The 21,145-nt window shown below is 31.3% G+C and overlaps 6 protein-coding genes across 16 annotated transcripts; 3 read left to right on the top strand and 3 right to left on the bottom strand.

Moving 5' to 3' along the window:
- The first annotated feature begins 52 nt into the window (after positions 1-52).
- LOC122539134 (palmitoyltransferase ZDHHC23-B) lies at positions 53-2,033 on the top strand. 2 transcript variants are annotated; one of them, XM_043673805.1, is made up of 3 exons: positions 53-1,014; positions 1,070-1,246; positions 1,582-2,033. In XM_043673805.1, exons 1-3 carry the CDS (start codon positions 485-487, stop codon positions 1,772-1,774), a joined length of 900 nt encoding a protein of 299 aa, XP_043529740.1. In that variant the 5' UTR covers positions 53-484; the 3' UTR covers positions 1,775-2,033. The 2 variants fall into 2 exon arrangements, with proteins under 2 accessions (XP_043529740.1, XP_043529741.1); XM_043673806.1 differs by lacking the exon at positions 1,070-1,246.
- LOC122539131 (trichohyalin) lies at positions 1,447-5,777 on the bottom strand. 5 transcript variants are annotated; one of them, XM_043673801.1, is made up of 7 exons: positions 5,642-5,777; positions 5,530-5,578; positions 4,522-4,935; positions 4,260-4,455; positions 3,393-4,186; positions 3,115-3,313; positions 1,447-2,953 (listed from the first exon to the last, which is right to left on the bottom strand). In XM_043673801.1, exons 3-7 carry the CDS (start codon positions 4,725-4,727, stop codon positions 2,309-2,311), a joined length of 2,040 nt encoding a protein of 679 aa, XP_043529736.1. In that variant the 5' UTR covers positions 4,728-4,935; positions 5,530-5,578; positions 5,642-5,777; the 3' UTR covers positions 1,447-2,308. The 5 variants fall into 5 exon arrangements, with proteins under 5 accessions (XP_043529736.1, XP_043529731.1, XP_043529732.1 ...); XM_043673796.1 differs by having other exon boundaries at positions 4,260-4,935; XM_043673797.1 differs by having other exon boundaries at positions 4,260-4,732.
- LOC122539130 (PR domain zinc finger protein 10-like) lies at positions 5,725-10,780 on the top strand. 3 transcript variants are annotated; one of them, XM_043673794.1, is made up of 11 exons: positions 5,725-5,889; positions 5,958-6,360; positions 6,429-6,758; positions 6,826-7,152; positions 7,229-7,438; positions 7,491-8,000; positions 8,091-8,355; positions 8,430-8,571; positions 8,645-8,833; positions 8,909-9,100; positions 9,191-10,780. In XM_043673794.1, the coding sequence occupies exons 1-11, from the start codon at positions 5,725-5,727 to the stop codon at positions 9,458-9,460; spliced, it is 3,003 nt and encodes a 1,000-aa protein (XP_043529729.1). In that variant the 3' UTR covers positions 9,461-10,780. The 3 variants fall into 3 exon arrangements, with proteins under 3 accessions (XP_043529729.1, XP_043529730.1, XP_043529728.1); XM_043673795.1 differs by having other exon boundaries at positions 6,429-6,761; positions 7,497-8,000; XM_043673793.1 differs by having other exon boundaries at positions 6,429-6,761.
- Positions 10,781-10,966: 186 nt separating this feature from the next.
- Positions 10,967-13,641, bottom strand: LOC122539132 (potassium channel subfamily K member 13-like). 2 transcript variants are annotated; one of them, XM_043673803.1, is made up of 6 exons: positions 12,939-13,641; positions 12,577-12,769; positions 12,023-12,097; positions 11,528-11,927; positions 11,253-11,460; positions 10,967-11,161 (listed from the first exon to the last, which is right to left on the bottom strand). In XM_043673803.1, the coding sequence occupies exons 1-6, from the start codon at positions 13,065-13,067 to the stop codon at positions 11,138-11,140; spliced, it is 1,029 nt and encodes a 342-aa protein (XP_043529738.1). In that variant the 5' UTR covers positions 13,068-13,641; the 3' UTR covers positions 10,967-11,137. The 2 variants fall into 2 exon arrangements, with proteins under 2 accessions (XP_043529738.1, XP_043529737.1); XM_043673802.1 differs by having other exon boundaries at positions 10,967-11,460.
- A 111-nt stretch (positions 13,642-13,752) lies between these two features.
- On the bottom strand, positions 13,753-17,269 carry LOC122539133 (coiled-coil domain-containing protein 85C). The gene is made up of 4 exons (XM_043673804.1): positions 15,353-17,269; positions 14,504-14,876; positions 14,130-14,395; positions 13,753-14,043 (listed from the first exon to the last, which is right to left on the bottom strand). Exons 1-4 carry the CDS (start codon positions 15,908-15,910, stop codon positions 13,999-14,001), a joined length of 1,242 nt encoding a protein of 413 aa, XP_043529739.1. The 5' UTR covers positions 15,911-17,269; the 3' UTR covers positions 13,753-13,998.
- Positions 17,270-18,444: 1,175 nt separating this feature from the next.
- Positions 18,445-20,865, top strand: LOC122539100 (UDP-glucose 4-epimerase). Of its 3 annotated transcripts, XM_043673736.1 has the most exons (8): positions 18,445-18,550; positions 18,645-18,694; positions 19,091-19,237; positions 19,592-19,710; positions 19,780-20,070; positions 20,145-20,325; positions 20,417-20,701; positions 20,787-20,865. In XM_043673736.1, the coding sequence occupies exons 3-8, from the start codon at positions 19,108-19,110 to the stop codon at positions 20,837-20,839; spliced, it is 1,059 nt and encodes a 352-aa protein (XP_043529671.1). In that variant the 5' UTR covers positions 18,445-18,550; positions 18,645-18,694; positions 19,091-19,107; the 3' UTR covers positions 20,840-20,865. The 3 variants fall into 3 exon arrangements, with proteins under 3 accessions (XP_043529671.1, XP_043529669.1, XP_043529672.1); XM_043673734.1 differs by having other exon boundaries at positions 18,454-18,694; XM_043673737.1 differs by lacking the exons at positions 18,445-18,550; positions 18,645-18,694 and having other exon boundaries at positions 19,072-19,237.
- The last annotated feature ends 280 nt before the right edge of the window (positions 20,866-21,145 follow it).

The following is a 21,145-nucleotide window of genomic DNA, read 5'->3' as shown; positions in this document are numbered from 1 at the left end:
CGAACACTATTATCCTTGCCCTCTGCGATTTTTCCGCCATTTTCAAAATACCGTCAGAAGTATCGTTTCTTCCAAAAGTAACGATAGAGAAAAAAAAAATACAAAATTTAGAAAATATATTACCTTATCAATGGATCTTATTCTTAAATAAAATGATTGACCGTTTATTTGATCAGAGAATTTCGGTCGAGATATCGATTCGTATCAAAATTACTGGTACTTTGTTAAAAGAAAATTTCATTCGAACGGATATTTAAAGAACTGAAAATTTTTGCAACTATTAATTTGATTATACCTATTATTTTAAAAGGTGCTGCCACCTGTGCTTACGCGCGATATTTTCAACAATCGTTCAACTGAAATTTTACATTAGTCGAGAGCCAACGTTCCATGAAACATTTCTAACCTTTATTTTGGTATCCTTCCATTGAATCCTTCATGCAAGTATAAACTTGCTGTTTTGGCGTATAACTGTAGATAAAAGATGACTATGTGGGAGAGGCTACGAAATCCTTGTGGTTGGAGAGCTGGTGCTAAGCAAATTTCAGTCGACGCAATGATACCGATATTTGCGGTTCCAACATTGGCACTTATAGCCGCGCAAACAGTGTTATGTACTGTAATCATATTTGTTGCAACACCAATATTGGTCTACTACTTGCATCACAACTTTCTGAGATTTCTACTACGTACCAAATTTTTTTTAATGTGGACGATTACGAGTGTAGTCATGTTGATGCTAATCTTTGAAGTGAATGTTGTACCACTACTAGAAATTTTATTAGAAGAGAATATAGTGTTCATAATGTGTGTCGTGGGTGGTATATGGTGCGGCTATATGACTAGATCAAATGCAGATTCTGTAACTCAAGAAGGTACTTTAACTCAAGGTTTAGAGCTTGGCGAAGGAAGTGGAGAACTTTGCATTACATGTAGAAGAAGAGCACCGCCTAAAGCTCATCATTGTCGAATGTGTCAGACATGCATTCTTAATAGAGAATATCATTGTAAATGGTAATTCTTTCTATGATAAAAATAGACTTTGTCTTATATAATGATTATATTTTAGGTTGGACTGTTGTATAGGTTCTAGCAATTTAAGATGGTATTTGGGATGTTTATTCTTCTCAGCCATAGCTTTTATTTATGGTTCCAATCTAACCATAACTAGTGTATGTCATCCGTTTATACTCATTGGTACTGTTCTTTTACCAGATGATTGCAGCGATGTGTATCATCAATTGGAGTACGTATTGCTTAAAGAAGCCTTTATGTTACTGCCAATTAGTAAAAGATATGTAATCTCGAAATTAATAATATCAAAAATATAAAATTATATTCTAAAGAAATATAACACTTTCCATTATTAAGACTAAATGCTGGAAAGATAGTAAGGATCTGCAATACCAACTTTAATAATCATAAGATATTGATAATTGTCGAGACTTGTGTTAACGTCATAAATATTGTAATATCTCTTATTTGCTTTTCTCAGAATATAAGAGTTGGATAGATAACATGTCATGCAACTGTTTGCTTTGAATACCCAATCAAAGTATAATAATGTACATATTGTTTCAGCATTGCCCTTTGCTTCATCTCGGCACTCTACAGTTTGCTTGTTGGGCTAGTGATAGTTTGTTATTTAATATATCATCTTTGGTTAATTTACCTTGGTACAACATCGAATGAACGACGTCTTCTAGAAGCTGGAAGTCCATGTGACCATGGGATGTTAAAAAATGTATCTAGATTATTTTGTTGCAAAACTTAGATAGTAAATATAGACTAAATTATTAAATTTACTTTGTATGGGAGATGATACTTTACAAAGAATACTAGAAAATTTGAAACAATTAAGGCCAAAACAACAGCGGTATGTGAAAGCAGAACATACATTTTAATATTTATTTCACAATGCACTTTAATATACTTTAATGTTCATTTTTATCCTGTTTTTATAATAATAAAGTACTTAATAATCTGAAGCTATTGCTCATAGTATTGAACTTAATAAAGACAAATCACGACGTCCTGATCTTGATTATAGATTTAATTATTTTTACTCTACTATCGCGCACATTATTTGTATATTCATTATAACTGTGATAAAGTGGCCATTGTACTAATTAAAATGATAAATTATATTAATCAGTTATGTATAGTATATCTAAGATTTGAATATACATAAATTAAGTATGATAAATGTTTACATCTTTTCTATACAACATAATGTAAAATGAATAACAGTCATTGTGTTATATAAACTTAAACATACCATTGTGATACAATGTGTTATAGATTGACTTTAATCCTCCAATGCTACACCTCTCTGTTTAGGATCAAAATCAGGAATCAGTTCCTGCACTAACTGTCGCAATTCGTTTTTTCTTTTTTCACTTTCTTTAATATCTGCAACAATCGTGAGATATTTCTTCCAAGTACCAAAATACTTGACTTTTAATCTATTTTCATAAAATTTGATAACTAACTTTCTTTTTTCTTCAAATCTTGCTTTATATTCGAGTATTGTTACTTGCCATAATTTAAAATATTTATCTAAGAGTTTCATATCATGAAAATCTATTGCAACTTGACATTTCGAATTTAATTCCTTAACTTCCTCTTTCCATTCTTTAAATATTCTTATCGTTAAATTCATATTATAAAATGATTCAACAACTTCAATTTTCATTTTGTATTGAATGTCTACTTCTTTCTTCCATATTGTAAAAATTTTCTTTGTCAATTTTTCTTTATAATGATCCTCTGCTTTTTTAGTATTAATCCGTAATTCTTCAATAAATATTATGAATGGTTCCATTATATAATGTCGTAGAAGATACTTTCGATAGAATTCATCCGCTACATTGTTTAATCTTCGAAATTTTTCTACTTCACGTTGTCGATTTTGTTCTTGTTCTTTTCGTAATCTTCTTGCTTCGGCTAAAGCCTATCAATAAATGAATAAAAAAATTCATCATACTATCATTTTAGAGAAACACATTCATTATAATTACAAAAACAGTTGTATTGTTGAAAAGATAACAAAGTTTTCGAGGTGAAATTAGTGTTTATGACATTAATATACTTTGACCTCTTGTATAATCTGACCTCTTGTTGTAATCTTCTCTTCTTCTGTTCCTCTTCTATTTTAGCAGCTTCTTCTTTACTTTTTTGTTCTTCTAGTTTCTGTTTACGTATCTCTTCAGCCAATTTTACTCTTTTTCGTCTAGCTTCTGCTCGCGCTTCCATTCTTAATAAAAATTTTGGTGGATCCGGTGGATGTTGAGGTATCGTTAAACTTTCGTCTCTTTCAGGAAGATGTACATAATCTATTATAAATCTCTTTATCAATGTAAATTCAAAAGTATCCTAAAAATCGGTATTACCTGTAACCATTTTGTTGCATTAATTGAATCAATGTTCTCCTCGTACTTCGTCCACAATTAGTGAGAGTTTTCTTTGCTATGTCCATTGTCTCCCTATTTGCCCATGATATTTCTTTTTGCATCTGTTTCAGTTTTAATTCCTCGATTATCTTTGTCTGTTCGGCTAATTTAGCTTTCTGCTTTTCTATTATCTGTTTCTGAGCATTTAATCGACATTGTGCTGGTGGGTCGACAATAATACGTTTGCAATAAGTGGTTTTTTTCTTCATATGTACTTTATTAGATTCTTCCGCCATTAAAATATCATTTCTAGTTCTTGGTTTTTGACTTTTTTTCATTAGTTCTTTCTGACAATCTATAATTGTATTTATAAACATTTCAATTTTTCGTTCTTCGGAAACCTCTTTTTTTTCTGTCTGCTTCTGAATATTATTTTTCGCATCTCTCATACAGGTTTTCCAAATATCGAAATACTTTCTTATTATCTTCATTATCATATTCTGTTGAATCTTCATTTTAATCTCGCGTAAACGTTGTTTTTCTGTCGCATGTTGTTTTAAAATATCAAAGTATTTCCTTAAAAGATGTAAACGTTGCGTTTCTATTTCAAAGTTAGTTTTATCTTTAATCGTTACTTTTATGTTTCCAATAGATGATAATTCGCACTCTGTTTTTTCATTTTCCAGTTTTAACAAAGAATCGTCGGTATCTATTATCGTATTTTTCTTATAAACGGAATCTATACTTTCATTATGATTACTATTGATCTGATTCTTTTTCTCTTCAACTGTTATCTACGAAGAATTCTCTATATTTCTGATTACAGTGAAAAATATATTTTTATGATTACTTGAAATTCATACTAACCTTGTTTCTTAATTCCCTAGATATCTTCCAAAAATCATCATCCGAGGGTATAAAATTTCTTTTCGTACATGTGTAGGATTTCGAGAATTTTGGTCGAGATTTGCTTATTTCCATTTCAAATTTTTTCAATTCCCTTTCCAAGAATCGTTGTTGTTTCTTCATATATAATTGTTTCGTCTCTTCTTGCATCAATAATCTACGAAATTGAATTTCAAAATTATCCTTCATAATTTTTGTATCTTCATTATTTTTTATATCATACTTTCTAGCTTCTGCCAAAACGGAGCTATTCACGGGTGAAGCAGACATGTTCTCCCGCGATATACGATGCCTCGCATTCATTATGAAATTTGGATCGAGAAATGTCTTTTCTTCATCTCTCAACATCCGAAGCTTCTCTAATGGGTGGAAAATATTCACTTTCATCATCCGATCCATCAGATTTGTTACTTCACTCACATATACCATGGTGGCTGTAAAAGCGGCGTCTTTCTTACGTTTTGACAAAATATATTATAGTCATCCTATAGTCATCCAAACTCTTGTTGACACGTTATTGTTTCGTTGTTAAGGAAAATTATCGAAGATATCCCCTATATACACACACATGTAGACCACATCCCCATTCATAAATTGAGGGGTGGATTGTCGCGTGACAAAAACTTTCGACTTTATCCTATATTGTTAAAAAAAAGTTTGTATAATATCAGTATATTAGTACATTAGATTGTTTCTTACGTTGTTGAAGATTTTTTAATGTATTAAAATTATTTAGCTAAATCTTTGTTATTAATAAATCAGTAAAGAATCAATGTTGACATTACTTTCACAAATGTATTTTAATATATCAGTATTGCGCAGCATAATAAATAAAAGTAAATTGATTATGTTAATATTTATTTAGTTATATTATATTTATAATAATTAATTAAATCATATTTATTTAATTAAAAAAAATAATATCGCTTTGATATTAATTTTTATAAAAAATTTTAAGATGAGATTAACCAGAAATTGTAAAAACTATTACTAAATATATTATTTGTGAAGTTATGTATTAGTAATTGTATCTGTCAGTTCGAAATTTTCCCGCCATTTCAGTGGTTCTCAATCAACATTATGAAAATGATAATGTCGATTGTTGACGAACCAGTGAACTGCAGCAGGTGCATCACAAGGCAAAAAGTGCATCTACTTTGAAAACTTATACATTGAAGATGGTAAGTCCTCTATTTTACGAAATCCAGAAACATAAACATTATATCCTTACTTTTTTTCTGTCGCAGATGTTATCATACTTTCCCAGCGATCCTAAAATCCTACAAATATAATCATTATGTGGTTAAAAAGATCGAATATCTTTAATTCTGTTTAACCTTTACCAATAGAGTTTCTTGTAGATTCAAAGCATGTTTTTAGCAGGTTGCAGATGTTGTAACCATTCTGGTACAGAAGGAGAAATAAAATGGATCCAAGGGGCCCTCCTGAGGGGGCCCCTGCTAACTCCTTTGAGATACACAATATCGATAAATCTGACAATTCAGTAAATTGGCCTACAGATCATTCTTTTCCTTCATCAACATTTGAACAACAAAAAAAAATGAATAATAATAAACTGTTATTTTTAACTGTAAGTAAATTTATAAAAATACGCTTTTATAGCTCCACATATGATGTCTGAAAATATTTTGTTATTAGGTGGAATATGTGGAAGATCCATCGCGGGAATACTCCCGTTTATTTCCTACATACGAACAAGTTTCTTTTTCTCCTAGACCTTCGTCTCCACTTTCAGATTTTGAACACCGCGTTAGTCCTCTTGATCCCAATATGAGTTCAGCTGCTAGATATTCACCAACTCCAGTACAACTTCCACCATCTCCTTTTCATAATTCTGTTGTGGTATTACAAGATTCTTCTTCTCCATTAATATCCTCAACTGAGTCAAATGAAAGAACAAATGTTAATTATGTTTCCCAACTAACGCATCCAATTGATACACCGAATGTACAACAATCAGATAATTCTACTGACTTTGTTGCTAATGAAAATGAGGAACAACTAGTGTCTAGCGTTGGTAGTGAATTGATTCTTATGCAAGGTAAAATTCATATTGTCTCTAAAATAAAGTATAACGATTAAACAATGTATTGTAAAATATATTTATAGAGTCAAATTCCGGATTAGAATCAGCAACAGCTCCATTGATGTTGACAGGCATACCAAGTACAGATTTTACATTAAGTAGAGATTTTCTTGTTATGCAAGATGACCAAATGAATGTTATAAATTCGTTTAAAACACAAAACCTTGATGTAGATGATTCTACACATCTTTCATCAACTGCAGAAAATTCAAATAAAGAAAATAATGCAGATCCTTTAGCTGCATCTAATGAACAAGAAATTAATGAAATTTTAATACCTACTGAAGAAAAAAAAGATAATGAAAAAAAGAATGTGAGACGTTCAAAGCGTCGTATAAATGATAAAAAGAATTTTTGTATGTAATTTTATTTTTTTTTATATGATTAATATATTATAAGCTGAATTTAAATCTTTTATAGGTTGTGATGAATGTGATGATATGTGTACTGGTGATAATTGCACTTCACATAATGTATGTACAATAGCAGATCAGCCGGTACCATCTCGTGCTATAGCAACACTGCCAGGATCGTATCTTTCTATAAACAAGTTATCCAGTTCTGAAATTATATCAGGCGGATCAGATTATGGAGTGTTTGCAAAACGTTACATACAAAAACGTACTCAATTTGGACCCATAGAGGGTATCTTATATCCTTATGATGGTACACCATTTAAGAATGAATTGCCATTGCTTTATGAAACTGAAAATAAAGAATTTTTAAAAGTAGATGTTTCAAATGAAAGTAGGTGTTAAATAATTTCAAGATATATTTAATAAAATACAAATATCTAATTTAAAATATTCTATTAATAATACAGATGCTTCAAATTGGATGCGTTTTGTTAGACCTGCATTAACATATAAAGATCAAAATTTGGTAATTTGTCAACAACGTGATGGAATAGTATTTTTGACTACAAGAAGTATTTTACCAAAAGAAGAATTAAAAGCTGGTCCTAGTACTGACTATGCAATTCGTAGAAATTTAATACCGCTCAAATCTACGCAAGAAATAAAAGATGATAAAGGTATATATAAACATAATATTCGGATTTTTATTTATATTTATGCAATTTTCAATTACAGAGCACAAAAATCAGATATCTACTTGGTCACGACTAGATGATAATCATTCCCGACGTATAAAAGTATTTCGCGGTAGAAATTTAAAAGAGAAAGAAAATTCAAGACAAAATAATTCTAAAGAATGGAAATGTTCTGTGTGTGGTTTAATTTTTAGAAAACCACTTTTACTTAATTTACATACTCTTGTCCATGGTTCTGATAAAATTAAAACTAAAATTCAATCTACAGTTTGTCCACAATGTGGACTACAGTTTCAAAAAGAAAAAGAATTAATCAATCATATTTCCCAACATGGGAGATTATCTTTAAAGAAAGCAAAAAGATTGACTTCTTTGTCTACATATAAGTGTTCAATGTGTTATAAACGTTTCGCAACAAAAGTACGATTGCAACAGCACTGCTTAGTGCATGGTGCTGAAGACCAAAAACCACTGCCATGCAATATTTGCTTCAAAAGATTCATGAATAATTCAGCACTCTCTTGTCACTTAAAAACACACAGAGGTGAATTACACTTTACATACATTAAATGACATTACATTAAATTTCAGTTTTATATTTTTCACATTATATTTATTTTTTTCTGTTATTCAGAAAATAAACAAGTATTCGAATGTCCAATGTGCCGACAATTATTTAGTCAAAGCATAATGTTAAAAGATCATATTGAAACTCATAAAAATGAAAATGGCACGTTTAGCTGTCCCTACTGCCAAAGAATATTTATTAAATATTCGGTTATTCGTAAACATATTAGAGCACATCATTGTGAAAGAAAACACAAATGTCAAATTTGTGCAAAGCGATTTGCTACAGTAGATAAATTACAAATGCATCTACTAAAACATTCTGATCATAGGTATAGTAAAATTTATATAGGATACAAAAGAACATGCAATTTGTATTATAACATAACTTTTTTTATTTTTACAGAGAATTTCACTGTGCAAATTGTGGAAAACAATTTAAAAGAAAAGACAAATTAAAAGAACATATGACAAAATTACATAATTCGCAAACAGCTACTGAAGAACAAATGTCACAAATTACACAAACTAAAAAATTTGTTCCAAAAGTATATTTTTATTTGTTAAAAAAGTTATCTAACAAAAAATAATATTTACTAATAATTTACATATTTTTACTAGGTAAACCCTAATGATTACAATCGTTTCGTTTATAAATGTCATCAATGTTTGGTGGGTTTTAAACGAAGGGGAATGCTTGTGAATCATTTGGCAAAAAGGCACCCAGATGTTGCACCAGAATCTGTGCCAGAATTAAATTTACCAATTTTACGTCAAACACGAGATTATTATTGCCAATATTGTGATAAGGTGCCTCTTTATATTCATTGACACAATAAATTTATCTATTTATTTTATAAATTTTCTATATTATATACTCTACAGGTCTATAAAAGTAGCAGTAAACGTAAAGCACATATCATGAAAAATCATCCAGGAGCTGCTTTACCACCAAGTAATCGACAGAAAGAGTCAGATTACTCCGATTTACCAAATCCAACATTTAGTCAAACTGTTGGTAGCATTACAACTACACCACAGAGTTGTCAGTGGTGTCATAAACAATATGCTAGTAAGGTAAGTTATACCTTATATGTAGTTTTTATTATATTTAAATTTAATTACTATATTTTAATCTAAAAATTATTTTTATTTTATTTTTATAAGGCAAAACTTTTACAACATCAAAGAAAAAAGCACTCTAATTTAATGGAGCCGGCTGATCAAGTACCGCGTTCACGTAATCGACAGAATCAAAACCAGCCACCGGTACTTATTGAAGATCACTTTGTGTTGTCCGATTATATTCAGACGTGTGAAACAAATTCAGATTTCTTTAAACCAAGAATAATCAAAATATCTGATGATGTTGATCTAATAAGCAATGGGTTAGAAATAGTTGGGCAACAATTTGTTCGTATGCGCGACATACGCTGAAAAGATCTGTGGCAACCTCAATGAGAGGTTTTGTCAATTTAATGAGATATGAATCTCACGAGTTTGTGCACAGTAAAGAAACACTGTGTTTTTTGCTGCTGTTGCCAAATAAGGGTATTGGTGCCCATGAGGGGTAATTGATTCTCCGCTGGGAAGTATTTGGAGCACAGCTTGGTTAGCGTCAGTGCGAAACACTGAACGCTATTTTGTTGGTTGTATGGTTGACAATGATGTCATGACCGTAATTCGGTCACAATTTTGAACAAATTTATTGAAACGGAGTACACACTATTTTACGAATACTTTCAGCCTCAGGGCGAAAACATGGACGAAGATTTAAATGTTAACACACAATGGGAAACACAAACATGGAGATTTAAGACTTAATACAATGGGAATGTTAGTTATTGAGATCTTTGCTCAAAGTATTATGAGTACAGAGCGCAAACAGGTAGAACAAGTCCTCTTATTGTCGATACATCACTGGCATTAACTCTAGTAGTTTCTTTTAAAATTTCAAAAAAGCTTCAATTCGATGTGATTCAATTATGGATGTTAGAGTGATCGAATTTGAGCTTCAAGTTTAAAGTGAAATTTAAACGCAGCTTAAATTTGGAAAATGCGAAGAATCTTAGATCAGTATAATCTCGTCTATACTATGTGATTTTTTTTTTATAGACCTGATCGTAGTATTTACATGTTACATCTGACTTTGACGATAAAACAGTCTGTAGATTACACAAAATGTTGTAGTCTGTAAAGAATCGCCCGATCACTTTTACTCTTTCTCGTAATTTATAACTTTCTGTCATGATTATTCGCATCGATTCTCGTTTAGAGAACAATATGTGTTTTCGGTCTAGATTTTCGATCAATCAAATTTTTTTTTCGCGTAAACTTTTCAGAATTACTGGTTTCACACTAACGCGGATTAGTGTCAGAGTTTTAGCATCCGTCTTACTCATCGAATTGAAATATTTGGTTGAAGTTGAAGGTATAATAGTTATCTAGAGAAAAAAACTTTTGTCTTTGTGATTTTATGATGCATGTAAAATTAATAGTGTTGTGGTCTGTTGCACTTTGCCGATTTATCAAATTATACCAACTATTAATATTCCAAACCATAATTTCGTGAATGTAATTTCATATATCACAAATTGGCAAGAGAATTTGAAATTTGTTTTACATGCATTATATGTGCATAATATGATAAATATTATGAAAAAAAACAAAGACAAAAGAATGCATGTTTGTTAATGTTGTTGAGTACATGGAGAACTGTATTGTAACGTGACTTAAATAAAGTTACCCGATGACTGATCTATGTACGATTTATTATACCGTAAAATTAAATCCTACAATTCTTTACTTGGTTGGCTATGCTACAAGAATATTTTTATATTTTTCTCTTTATTTAAAATTATTATGTTACTAATTAATACTGAAAGATATCAAGTAAATTTATATTAACAATAAGAGAAAAAATACTGAATAAATTAATTTCTCTTAATAGTTCGTAATTATTTTATTTCTTTCTTGGAATTTTATTCTTAAATTTTTCACTAACTATGGCCAAAGGGCCAACTGCATCAGATTTAAGGACATTAGTGTTAGATGCGGTCGTATTCAAATTAGTGTCCTTTTGTAACTGAGCCATTTCATATAATTCCTTTTGCATTACGGCCAACGAAACTTTGTTTGCTGAAAAAAAATCCTGCATAGAAATCAGTTCTCCAGACATTCTTCTTGAAGTTTCCGAATAATCAGATTTAAATGAATCTCTTGCTACTACCCTTGTTCCTCTTCTTTTTGAAAAATAAATCGTAGACAAGGAAGACTTTCTCTTTGGTAAATGTGTTGTGGCCATTTTCTGATTTTTGCATTCTATTTTTTGTGTAATGTAATTTAATCCTTGTTTTATTATAATCGAAGTCACGTTCAATAAGGAGTATGTGCAACAGCAACCAATCAGCAAAAACATGAAGTTAATAAAACGGTACCTGTATGCGGGAAAGTTTTATATCAGTACTATAGCATATATTATCAAATAGATTTCGCGAGACGTACCAATGAATATAAGGGTAGTACAAGTTTTGTGTACTAACAAAATCTCCAAAACCAATAGTTGCAAAACTAACGAAACAAAAGTAAAGAGCGTCGAAATACTCCCAATTTTCGAATTGAACATAAACTGCAGCAGCGCAGCAAGCTATCATACAACATATTATTGATAAAAATAGCATGACCCAATATACGCTTGGTTTCCATTCATTTAGATCTAAATAATCGTCATCAAGTATGTCTGGTAAAGAAGATTTCTCATTTTTGGATGATCCGAACGAATGTCGAGAGATCAATGAATTTTTTCGGATATGCCTTTTTATACGATGGATGTGTATGGTCCGTAGAATCCAAGCAAGTAAAGTGATAATCCTTTCGAGAAACAAATTGAAAAATAAAATCCCACCTGCATTATAAAAAAAAAAAATAATGAGAAAAATTATAATGTGCATTAAATGTGCATAATAACATTTATTTTTAATGATTAAACTATTGTACTACCGGAACAACCAAGAAAACCATATAGAACGGCAACTACTTTACCCGCTCTTGTTTGCGGTGTAGTGTTCCCATATCCTGAGAAACAAATTAATAATAATTTATAATATACTTTAAAATTAAAATGAATATAAATGCAGTACAAAACATCGATTTACATACTACTACTGGAGAGGATAGCTACAAGACTAGGTCGCAAGATATTAACATTCTGGAATTCACCGGCACATTCTTATGTGTGTTGCGGACGACGACCCTTACCCTTTTTTTTCAACGTTCTTATGACCAAGTTTTACGCGATAATACAGTCGTCAATAAATATTATTGGAAAATAATCAAATGTGCAAGATACACAGTATATAGGGCGAATATTATAAATTATTGATACGTTGAAGTTTACAATTTTCTAAAAAATAATACAAAAAGAAGAAAAGCATAAGATAAAGGCCAGTATGTGCGTCTGGCTGGCGTTCTACTGACCCATTATTACGGTTCAGATACATTATAAGATGAAATGCTCGGGGTTTCAAATAAGTCATAATATATGCGTATCTTACCAATTGTGGAAACTATAGTACCCACAAAATGAAAGCTGCCAAAAAAATCCCATCGTCGGCTCTTATTAATGACACCAGAAGATGAAGCATTTCCATATGCATATAATAATTCATTCAGTCTTTGAAGAGCAATTGGACCACCTTGCAAATGGTATCTTTGGAAAGTATGATAAACGCGCCAAAATTCTGCAGTCTATATAGTGAACAGAATTTGAGTATTACATGTACTTACTTTTACTTTAAGATTTATGCTTGTATTTTAAATTAAAATTAGTACAACAAAATTAAAATTAGTACAACAAAAACACAGACTAGAATAATTCGGAACTTAAATGAAAAAATAATAGGAAAATAAAAAATACCTGTCGCACTTCAAGATCAGCCTCTAGTTGTTGAAAGATTGCAGCGCCGGCTAGCATGTACACTGCCAGGACCCCAAAAAGAAGGATGAACCTTGCGTTGTCCTCTCCGAGGCCAGTGGGCACGCACATCACCGACAATTCTTATCTCTCCGGATATAAGAGACTAGTTGCAATCCCCACCTTCACTTTTCATCTTGGTTGGCGCAAACTCGGCGACGAACATCCGCGAAGATCTACAGATGTATCGTCAACGAAGATTACCAAGATACATCAAATCTACAGCGACTCGGACTTTACGATCAATTTTGAATTTAAGCTACGCTCATAATTTGATTACTTCTTTATAATGATTTTCTTAATTAATTGTATTTTCTACATACAACTAACATTTGACGTATCGATATTTTATTAAGATGACAAATAGTAAAATTTTAATTCCATTATTTAAACAATACTGCATTTTATATTATTGCAAAACTAAATGATTTATAAACAGTGTTGCAGAAAACCATAGGGCAGTAGTATATAGTTTCACTCTTGCTGAAAAAATGCTATGAAAGGAAGTTTCTTTGATAGACTAAAAATAGAAATCAGTCTACAAACAGTTCTCTTTTGTGGATATGGATGTAATGTAAACTTCGTACATGATTATTTCGTGTACGAGGTAGTTCTTTGAATGGCATTCTTTGTCCTACTGTGTTTTTGCAAGGATAAAATATATGTACATCGCCATCTAATTACCAACTAATCGTTGGCGTGTTTTTGGGATACTAGAATAGGACTTTCGGGATATGCAAAAATAAATTATCCTTAATTTATAATAAAAATAAAGTTTGTTAACAATTTATGTAGGCAATCTAACGGCACTACAATATTTATATAAATACTGCAAACTACGCACATTGACTCTTACATCGAAATATTTATAGGTACATGCGTATAAATCTATAAAATTCATAACATTTGCATTAATGACTGTAATACTATTAAATACGCTATCCGAATTAACAGACCGCGCACCGACATTGTGGTTTAATTAATCACGCTTACAATACGATTATCAATGCCTCGTTTGTGGACCTTCCTCCAATTTCCGCCAAACAACCTAACAATAAAACACATATTATTATTAATACAATTAATTCTCAATTTCTTCCAAAATGAAATCTTTATATCGGGACAATAACTTACATTGCACATTTCTCTAACTAATGCTTTCTCTCCATCGTGGCCGCCTTCTCTTTCTAATTGTTCTCGAACTTCAAGAACCTGAAGAGCTCGGACCACTGCTTCTGGCCGGCCTCCTATGTGAGTATTTTCGCCAGGACTGTTTTGATTTTCCCAGATTTCACCAGGTGGTACTTCCCAACCCTGTGCTCTTGCTTGTAAAAGACTCTTATCTTCTTCGAGTTGCTTTACCCGCTGTTCTAAACTTCTCACGTATTGCATAGTTTGGTCTGCAATATAAATTCCGAAGATTTATAAATTCTTGAAATACAAATTCTGTAATAAACGTGATAATTCGTTTACATCTATAATCAACACAATGAACATGATTATTCTACCATTAAACGTAGATGTATGTCTTGGTCTCGGCGGCGCGGTTTCTTCAGCATTCGTACTTGAACTTGAACCATCTCCGTCGTCTCTTTGACCACCTCCTCTTTCTTCATCCAAATAAAGACAAAGTTCCTTTAGCTCTAGATTATCCTTAATTAGCTCTTGCTGTTTGTTATCCAATTGTCGCAATTTATTCTGATAGGCAGATACTTCTTGTCGCATAACACTTGCCGTATATCTTCCGAATCTTTGCCATTCTCTCGCTAATTTCCGACCTTTCTGACGATCATCATCCAGAAAGCAACAAAGATCTCGCAGCTCTTGATTATCATCGCTTAATCTTTGATTTGCTTCTTTTAATGCTCGAAGCTCGCTAAGCTGAAATACGAATACGTAAATCACCGACACTCGTTCGCTGTTTTATTACAAACTGAATTCCTATCTAATCAGTATGGGATAAAAGTAAATTTTATGAATAATTCCAAGTTTCTAAAACACGCATTTGTTTTTGACTGATTAGTTTTTAGTGAAAAAAAAAACCAATCGTAATGGAGAGTATTCGCAATTGGACTCATATGTGCGTGACTGGTTCAAATTATGATGGTGGGCTCGACCAGTGTGACCTATAAAAGACCCTCAAAAACTTCCGTGTGACGTGCTTAAAATCATGAATCGTATCTTTTTCGCGAAATTAAGTAATAAAACAAAGATATCTTGATGTTAATTGAAAAGAAAATTATAATTATTATTTTAGTATATATTATTTCTCTCATCGATGTATCCTTCGCTTGTTATAGTGCTCAAAATTGTTTACTTGATGACAAAAGATAAGGTAAAAAATTAGTGGAACTCACCAAGTTCTGTATCTGTCGATTCTGCTCAGCGGCGAGCCTTGCGATATCGCTCTCGGTCTTGCGGACAAATTTGAGCATCTCCACAGGTCCGAGTCTAAGAAACTCGTCGTCGGTGATCCTTTGTCTGAGCGGTGGTGTCTGTGCAGTATTTACCGTGGGATATTGACCGTTAGGTGGCAGGTATTGACCTTGGCCGACCTTGGCCTGAAGGTAACTATGAGACTGCGTTTTTGAGACGGGCGCAGTTAATGTGTTTCCACCTTGAGGATGATGCCGATGTTCTATCCTCGGTGAATATTTACTCTGCACATCCTTCTGTTGTGTCACAGGCCGCGATTGGGCGGGTTGATGATGATTCAAGGCCGCGACGGTACCTTGACCAGCGGTAGACACCGAGGTTGGCACGGTAGGGCCTGTACCAAAGTGAGGATGATTCTTGAGGATACCGCTGGTTGGCTGCGGTGGTGGCTGATATCGTGGTGGCACTTGTTCCACTGCCGACTTGATCACGTGCGAAGGATGCTGCTGCTGCGGCTGGGACTTACTCTTATTGGACATCGCGGCTAATTTAGCTCCAGGCTGCGCTGTGTCCCATTTCAAAAAGTCCACCGCGACTTTTTCGTGTCGGCCTGTCTCGTTCGACCCGCTAAAATCTGGGTCACCGTACGGTCTCTCCTTTTCTTACTCTCCTGCTCTCTCTTAAGATCGGATATACTACTTAAGAGGTGGCCCAAGCGATATGTGCCTTACCTCCGTGAGTCTTACCTTGTTGTCCACTAAATCTTCACCTTATGTTTTCTCAGATTTCTTCCCTTTTCCTTTTCTTTCTCCTTCTAGAATCTCCTAGTCTTCTCCTCCTAGTCTCTTCGTATCACTGTCACTCGATTCCTTACAAGTTTTTCTTTTCTTTCTCTTTCTAGAATCTCCTAGTCTCTTCGTATCACTGTCACTCGATTCCTTACAAGTTTCGCTAAATTTCTTTTTTATTCAGAATATTTATGCGCTTTTATTCAGAATATTTCCTCGTCCTTTCTCTTCTCAGCGGCGTTTCGTACGTCAGTTCAATGCAACATACACTTACACTTTGTAAAATTGTAATTACAAACATTCAAATAATCTTAAGCTTTTTTTTTTATTGTCAAATCGTCTGAACATATGATGAGTTTCGTATTCGTCTTCGCGAACAATTTGGGCCTCGTCACAGTATTAAAAGTCGACAGCCTCGGTTTACTGCTGTAACTCTGTACGATCGCGTGATATGCTCGCGTTCCAGCTGTCAGCAACCGAATTAAAACACGAGAGCATAATTTTACGAAGAAAAAGAAACAAAACAAAAACAACTAAACATTAGCCGCGTAGACACTTATCACTCGTTATCGAAATCCTGGACATACTAGCAATATTGCACTCCCGAGAACTAATGTGTTCAGCCGGGCCCCCGTTTTTCTCGCTGCGGGGCCACCGCATTTTACAAGGCACAGTGCCGTAACATGGAATGGGGCATTCCAATGAAACCTTGTCCGTGACTACACCAGAATAAGCTTTCTTACACACTCTTCTCCATTGTTAATTGATTTAGCTTGCTACTTGTTGCCATGATCATATTTCTCTTACACTTTATGGTTTCTAACATCCGGAAAAAAATGTAACAGTTCAATAGATCATTATAATAGTCTTATATTTGTATTTAATTATTTTTCGTAATAACCGGTTTTCGGAAGCATATTTACATTAAATCACACAATCTTATTGAACAATTCTTACGATGGCACTTTATCTTGTTTACTGATATGAGAGATCTACGATCTTAAGGGAAAATCCCGTACAAACAATATGGCTACGATCGCGGACCTGTGATCCAAGAAACGATTGAGGATGATGCTAGGACTTTAAGGTTCAGACGCGGGAACGTGAGGGCAACTCCTGATTGGACCAACATCTTTTTCAAAGGGGGGAGTTAACAGCACGTTTCATTCGTGAGAAATAGAAAGGAATAGCATTTTGAAGTGTAAGAGGATCAATTCACTACGAAGATTTCTCGAAGTCTTGATTCATCCACTAGAACATTAAAATGAGATTCATCTATTATAAAAAAAAATTTCGATTACTTGTTACTATTCAATATAAGTAATCGAATTTTGTATATGAAATTCTTTAATTTTGTCGTATATTATTCTAAATAATAAATGTTATAAACAGTACAAAACATGATATAAATGAGATATAAAAACATATATTGTAGTGGTGTAATCACAACTACAACTGATAATAATTTTGAACTTAAATGTTATATGTACATTAATATTAAACAAACTGTAATTAAATAATTACTTCATTTTTTATGGTTTCTTTATTTGCCGTAAAATATAATCACATTATTGATAAAGTATACATGTCAAATATATTTTAATAACTCTCATTTCGTGTGCTTACAAGCTCTGACAAAGGTGTTCTCCTTTGTAATATAGGAGTGTTTTCCCGCAAATAATGTACATGTATCATACAGTCAGGCATATTTATGGGTATTTACAAATGGTAGTAATAATATTATATTCTCGTATTAATATTATATTTTCTTAATATCTTTGTATAAATTAATTAAATTGAGAAAATTTAATTTAGTTGATTCAATTAGTAGAAGATAGAGTTGTATTAATAATCACATTTTTTAATTAAAATTTTAAACAAATATGAGAAAGATTTGAAAGATGAATACTAAACATAGTTCAGCATATTTCGTAAGTTAAAAAATATATTGACATATTTTTAAAAAAGAGAATAGTTGAATAATAATGAAGGGTAGTTATAATTAATTCTAAACGAGCGGACCTTTTATATAATCATTTCTTCTTTTCCAAAATATAATTCAATAATAAGAACTAACTAACAATAAGAACTATGCAATATCTACAATCCAGTTTATAAAAGTGCAATTTTTCTTGTTTATGATAGATTGCAATCATATATTACTCGTTTTTTTCGTTGAATTCGTTACAAGATTTTTCCTAACTATTGCTATTGTACAAAATTTAAGTGTATGAATCATTTATCAGAATTTATATTAATTATAAATATTAAATTTGTAATAAAGAAATTGTTTATTATAAAGAAATGTCAATATTATGTATGATAGAACTAAGAAATTGGCAAATGTTAGAATGAAATTTCTCAGTTCCTGATTGTTGGAAATATTGAATAGTTAGTATCTAAACAATGCTAACAATGACGCATCATTATATAATTTTAAATCGGAATATAATCTCTTATCACGTTGATATTACTTTAAACATAGGGTTTTACGACTGGAAAGTAAGGTTAATTGCATACGTGTTACGGAATAAGGTACGATATTAATTTTCTTCTTTATAGAAATATGTAACTTTATATATATTAAATATTATAGTCAAATTTCTTTTACGGAATTTTATATACTTGTATATATGGATTGTTTAGTAACTGAAAAAAATGGTTTGGAATAAATAAATAAATATATATATATATATATATGTAGATATGTATCATATGTAATGTCATATGTCATAATTATGTATGAATTGAAGATTAATTAGTAGTAAAATATTTAAAAATAATTATTAGTGAGTGATTTAATTATTCTTATCTTATTCGTATTTAACACTCCATTAACATAGTTTTGGCTGTGTAATATGTGTGAATGATAGATTTTTTCTAATATGGTAGAAGCACTATAATTGTAGAATAATACATTAAAAATAACAGAAAAGCAGTGTGACACTATGGCAAACAGATCCTGGAAAGTATTGGTGACGGGAGGTGCTGGGTACATCGGTTCTCATACAGTATTGGAACTGTTGCAAGCAGATTTTGAGGTGGTGGTAATAGACAATCTTAGTAATGCTTACAAAGGTGAGAAATGATGAATCAAGTTAAAAAAATGATGATTATTTCTTACAAATTTCTTCATATTATTATGAAACAATAAGCAGTATCTTATAGGTATGAATTAATAGTGATTTATTAAACTTGGATAACAATATTTCAAAGGATTTTAGGCGCATAACAAATATATAGGATGTTTAATATTTGTACCAATCACTATGTAATTAATATTAGTAACACGTGTTTGTTTTTTAAAATGCATGTGTGAAAAAGATTTAATATAATATTATATACTATTATAATATAATATTATATACTACTATAAGCTATATATATATATCATATATTATATAGTATGTATTTGTGTTTTTTTATATGTAGATGATAAAAACATAAAACCAGAATGTATACTAAGAATAGAAAAATTAACAAATAAAAAAATTGTGTTTATTCAATGTGATGTAACAAATTTGAATCAATTACGAGACATATTTAAGAAGGTATGATTATAAATACTATCAAGTATGAATATATAATGAAACTAAATAACTGAAATAATTCTATTTTAGCATAAGTTTCATTCTGTTATACATTTTGCTGCATTAAAAGCAGTGGGTGAATCCTGTGAAAAGCCATTAGAATATTATAAGATAAATGTTTGTGGAACATTGAATTTATTAAAAGTCATGAGAGACTTCAATGTAAAATGTTTTGTATATTCAAGTAGTGCTACAGTTTATGGCATTCCTGAAAAATTACCATTAGTTGAAAATATGAAAACTGGTAATTGCACCAATCCTTATGGAAAAACAAAATATATGGTTGAAGAAATTTTAAAAGATTTGTGTACTTCAAACCAGGTGCCAAGTTTTATCTTTATCTTCTGTTTTTTCATTTGAAATAGAATTAAATATATATTATTAAAAGTTTTCAGGAATGGTCTGTTATATCTCTAAGATATTTTAATCCAGTTGGAGCTCATTCTTCTGGGCAAATTGGAGAAGATCCTAATGGGATACCGAATAATTTAATGCCATACATTGCCCAAGTATCTGTAGGCAAAAGAGAAGTTTTATATATTTATGGCAATGACTATGATACTCCTGATGGAACAGGTGGGATAGGGGAAACTAAAATATTTATATGAAATTGATAGGTAACTACTTTAATTAAAACTATTTATATTAATCATTAATTAATCTTTAGGTGTTCGAGATTATATTCATATAACAGACTTAGCTATGGGTCATGTAAAAGCAATGATTTATCAAAAAATTCATAACTGTATTGGATTTAAAGTGTTTAATTTAGGTACTGGAAAAGGCTATTCTGTACTAGAAGTTATACGAGCATTTGAAAAAGCATCAGGACAAAAGATACCATATAAAATAGTTGAACGTAGAGCAGGAGATATATCTGCTAGTTATGCAGATGCTAGTTTAGCTAATAAAGAACTAGGTTGGCAAGCTACCAAAAATATAGATGATATGTGTAAGTTTTACTATTGTTTTACTGATAAATGAAAAATTGTTGTTTCTGTAGTAATTAATAAGATTGCAATTTATTACTATTGTAGGTTTAGATACATGGAAATGGCAACAAAATAATCCAAATGGTTATAAACACTAGTAAAAATTGTTGAAATATTCATTATAAAAAAATGTTAAATATTTTAAACAGTATATTTCATTTATACGTATATATGTATATATATATAATTCAGTTATTTTAAACAATTAACATAAGCCATGGTGGTATCTGGTTACCAAAGTTTAAACCAAAGTCTGAATATGTATGCATACTTGTTTTATATGTCACAAATCCAAAACTTTTTATAAAAATCAGTAAATGATTTTCTTGAAAAAAATTATTTTTATAGTTAATATTATTGTGCCATAAGACATATGTTTCTATTGTTATAAAGTGATCATCTAT

The sequence above is a fragment of the Frieseomelitta varia genome, unplaced genomic scaffold (assembly GCF_011392965.1).
Source record: "Frieseomelitta varia isolate USP_RPSP 00005682 unplaced genomic scaffold, Fvar_1.2 scaffold_191, whole genome shotgun sequence".
Lineage (NCBI taxonomy): Eukaryota > Metazoa > Arthropoda > Insecta > Hymenoptera > Apidae > Frieseomelitta > Frieseomelitta varia.
This window is presented reverse-complemented; position numbering and strand designations above follow the sequence as displayed.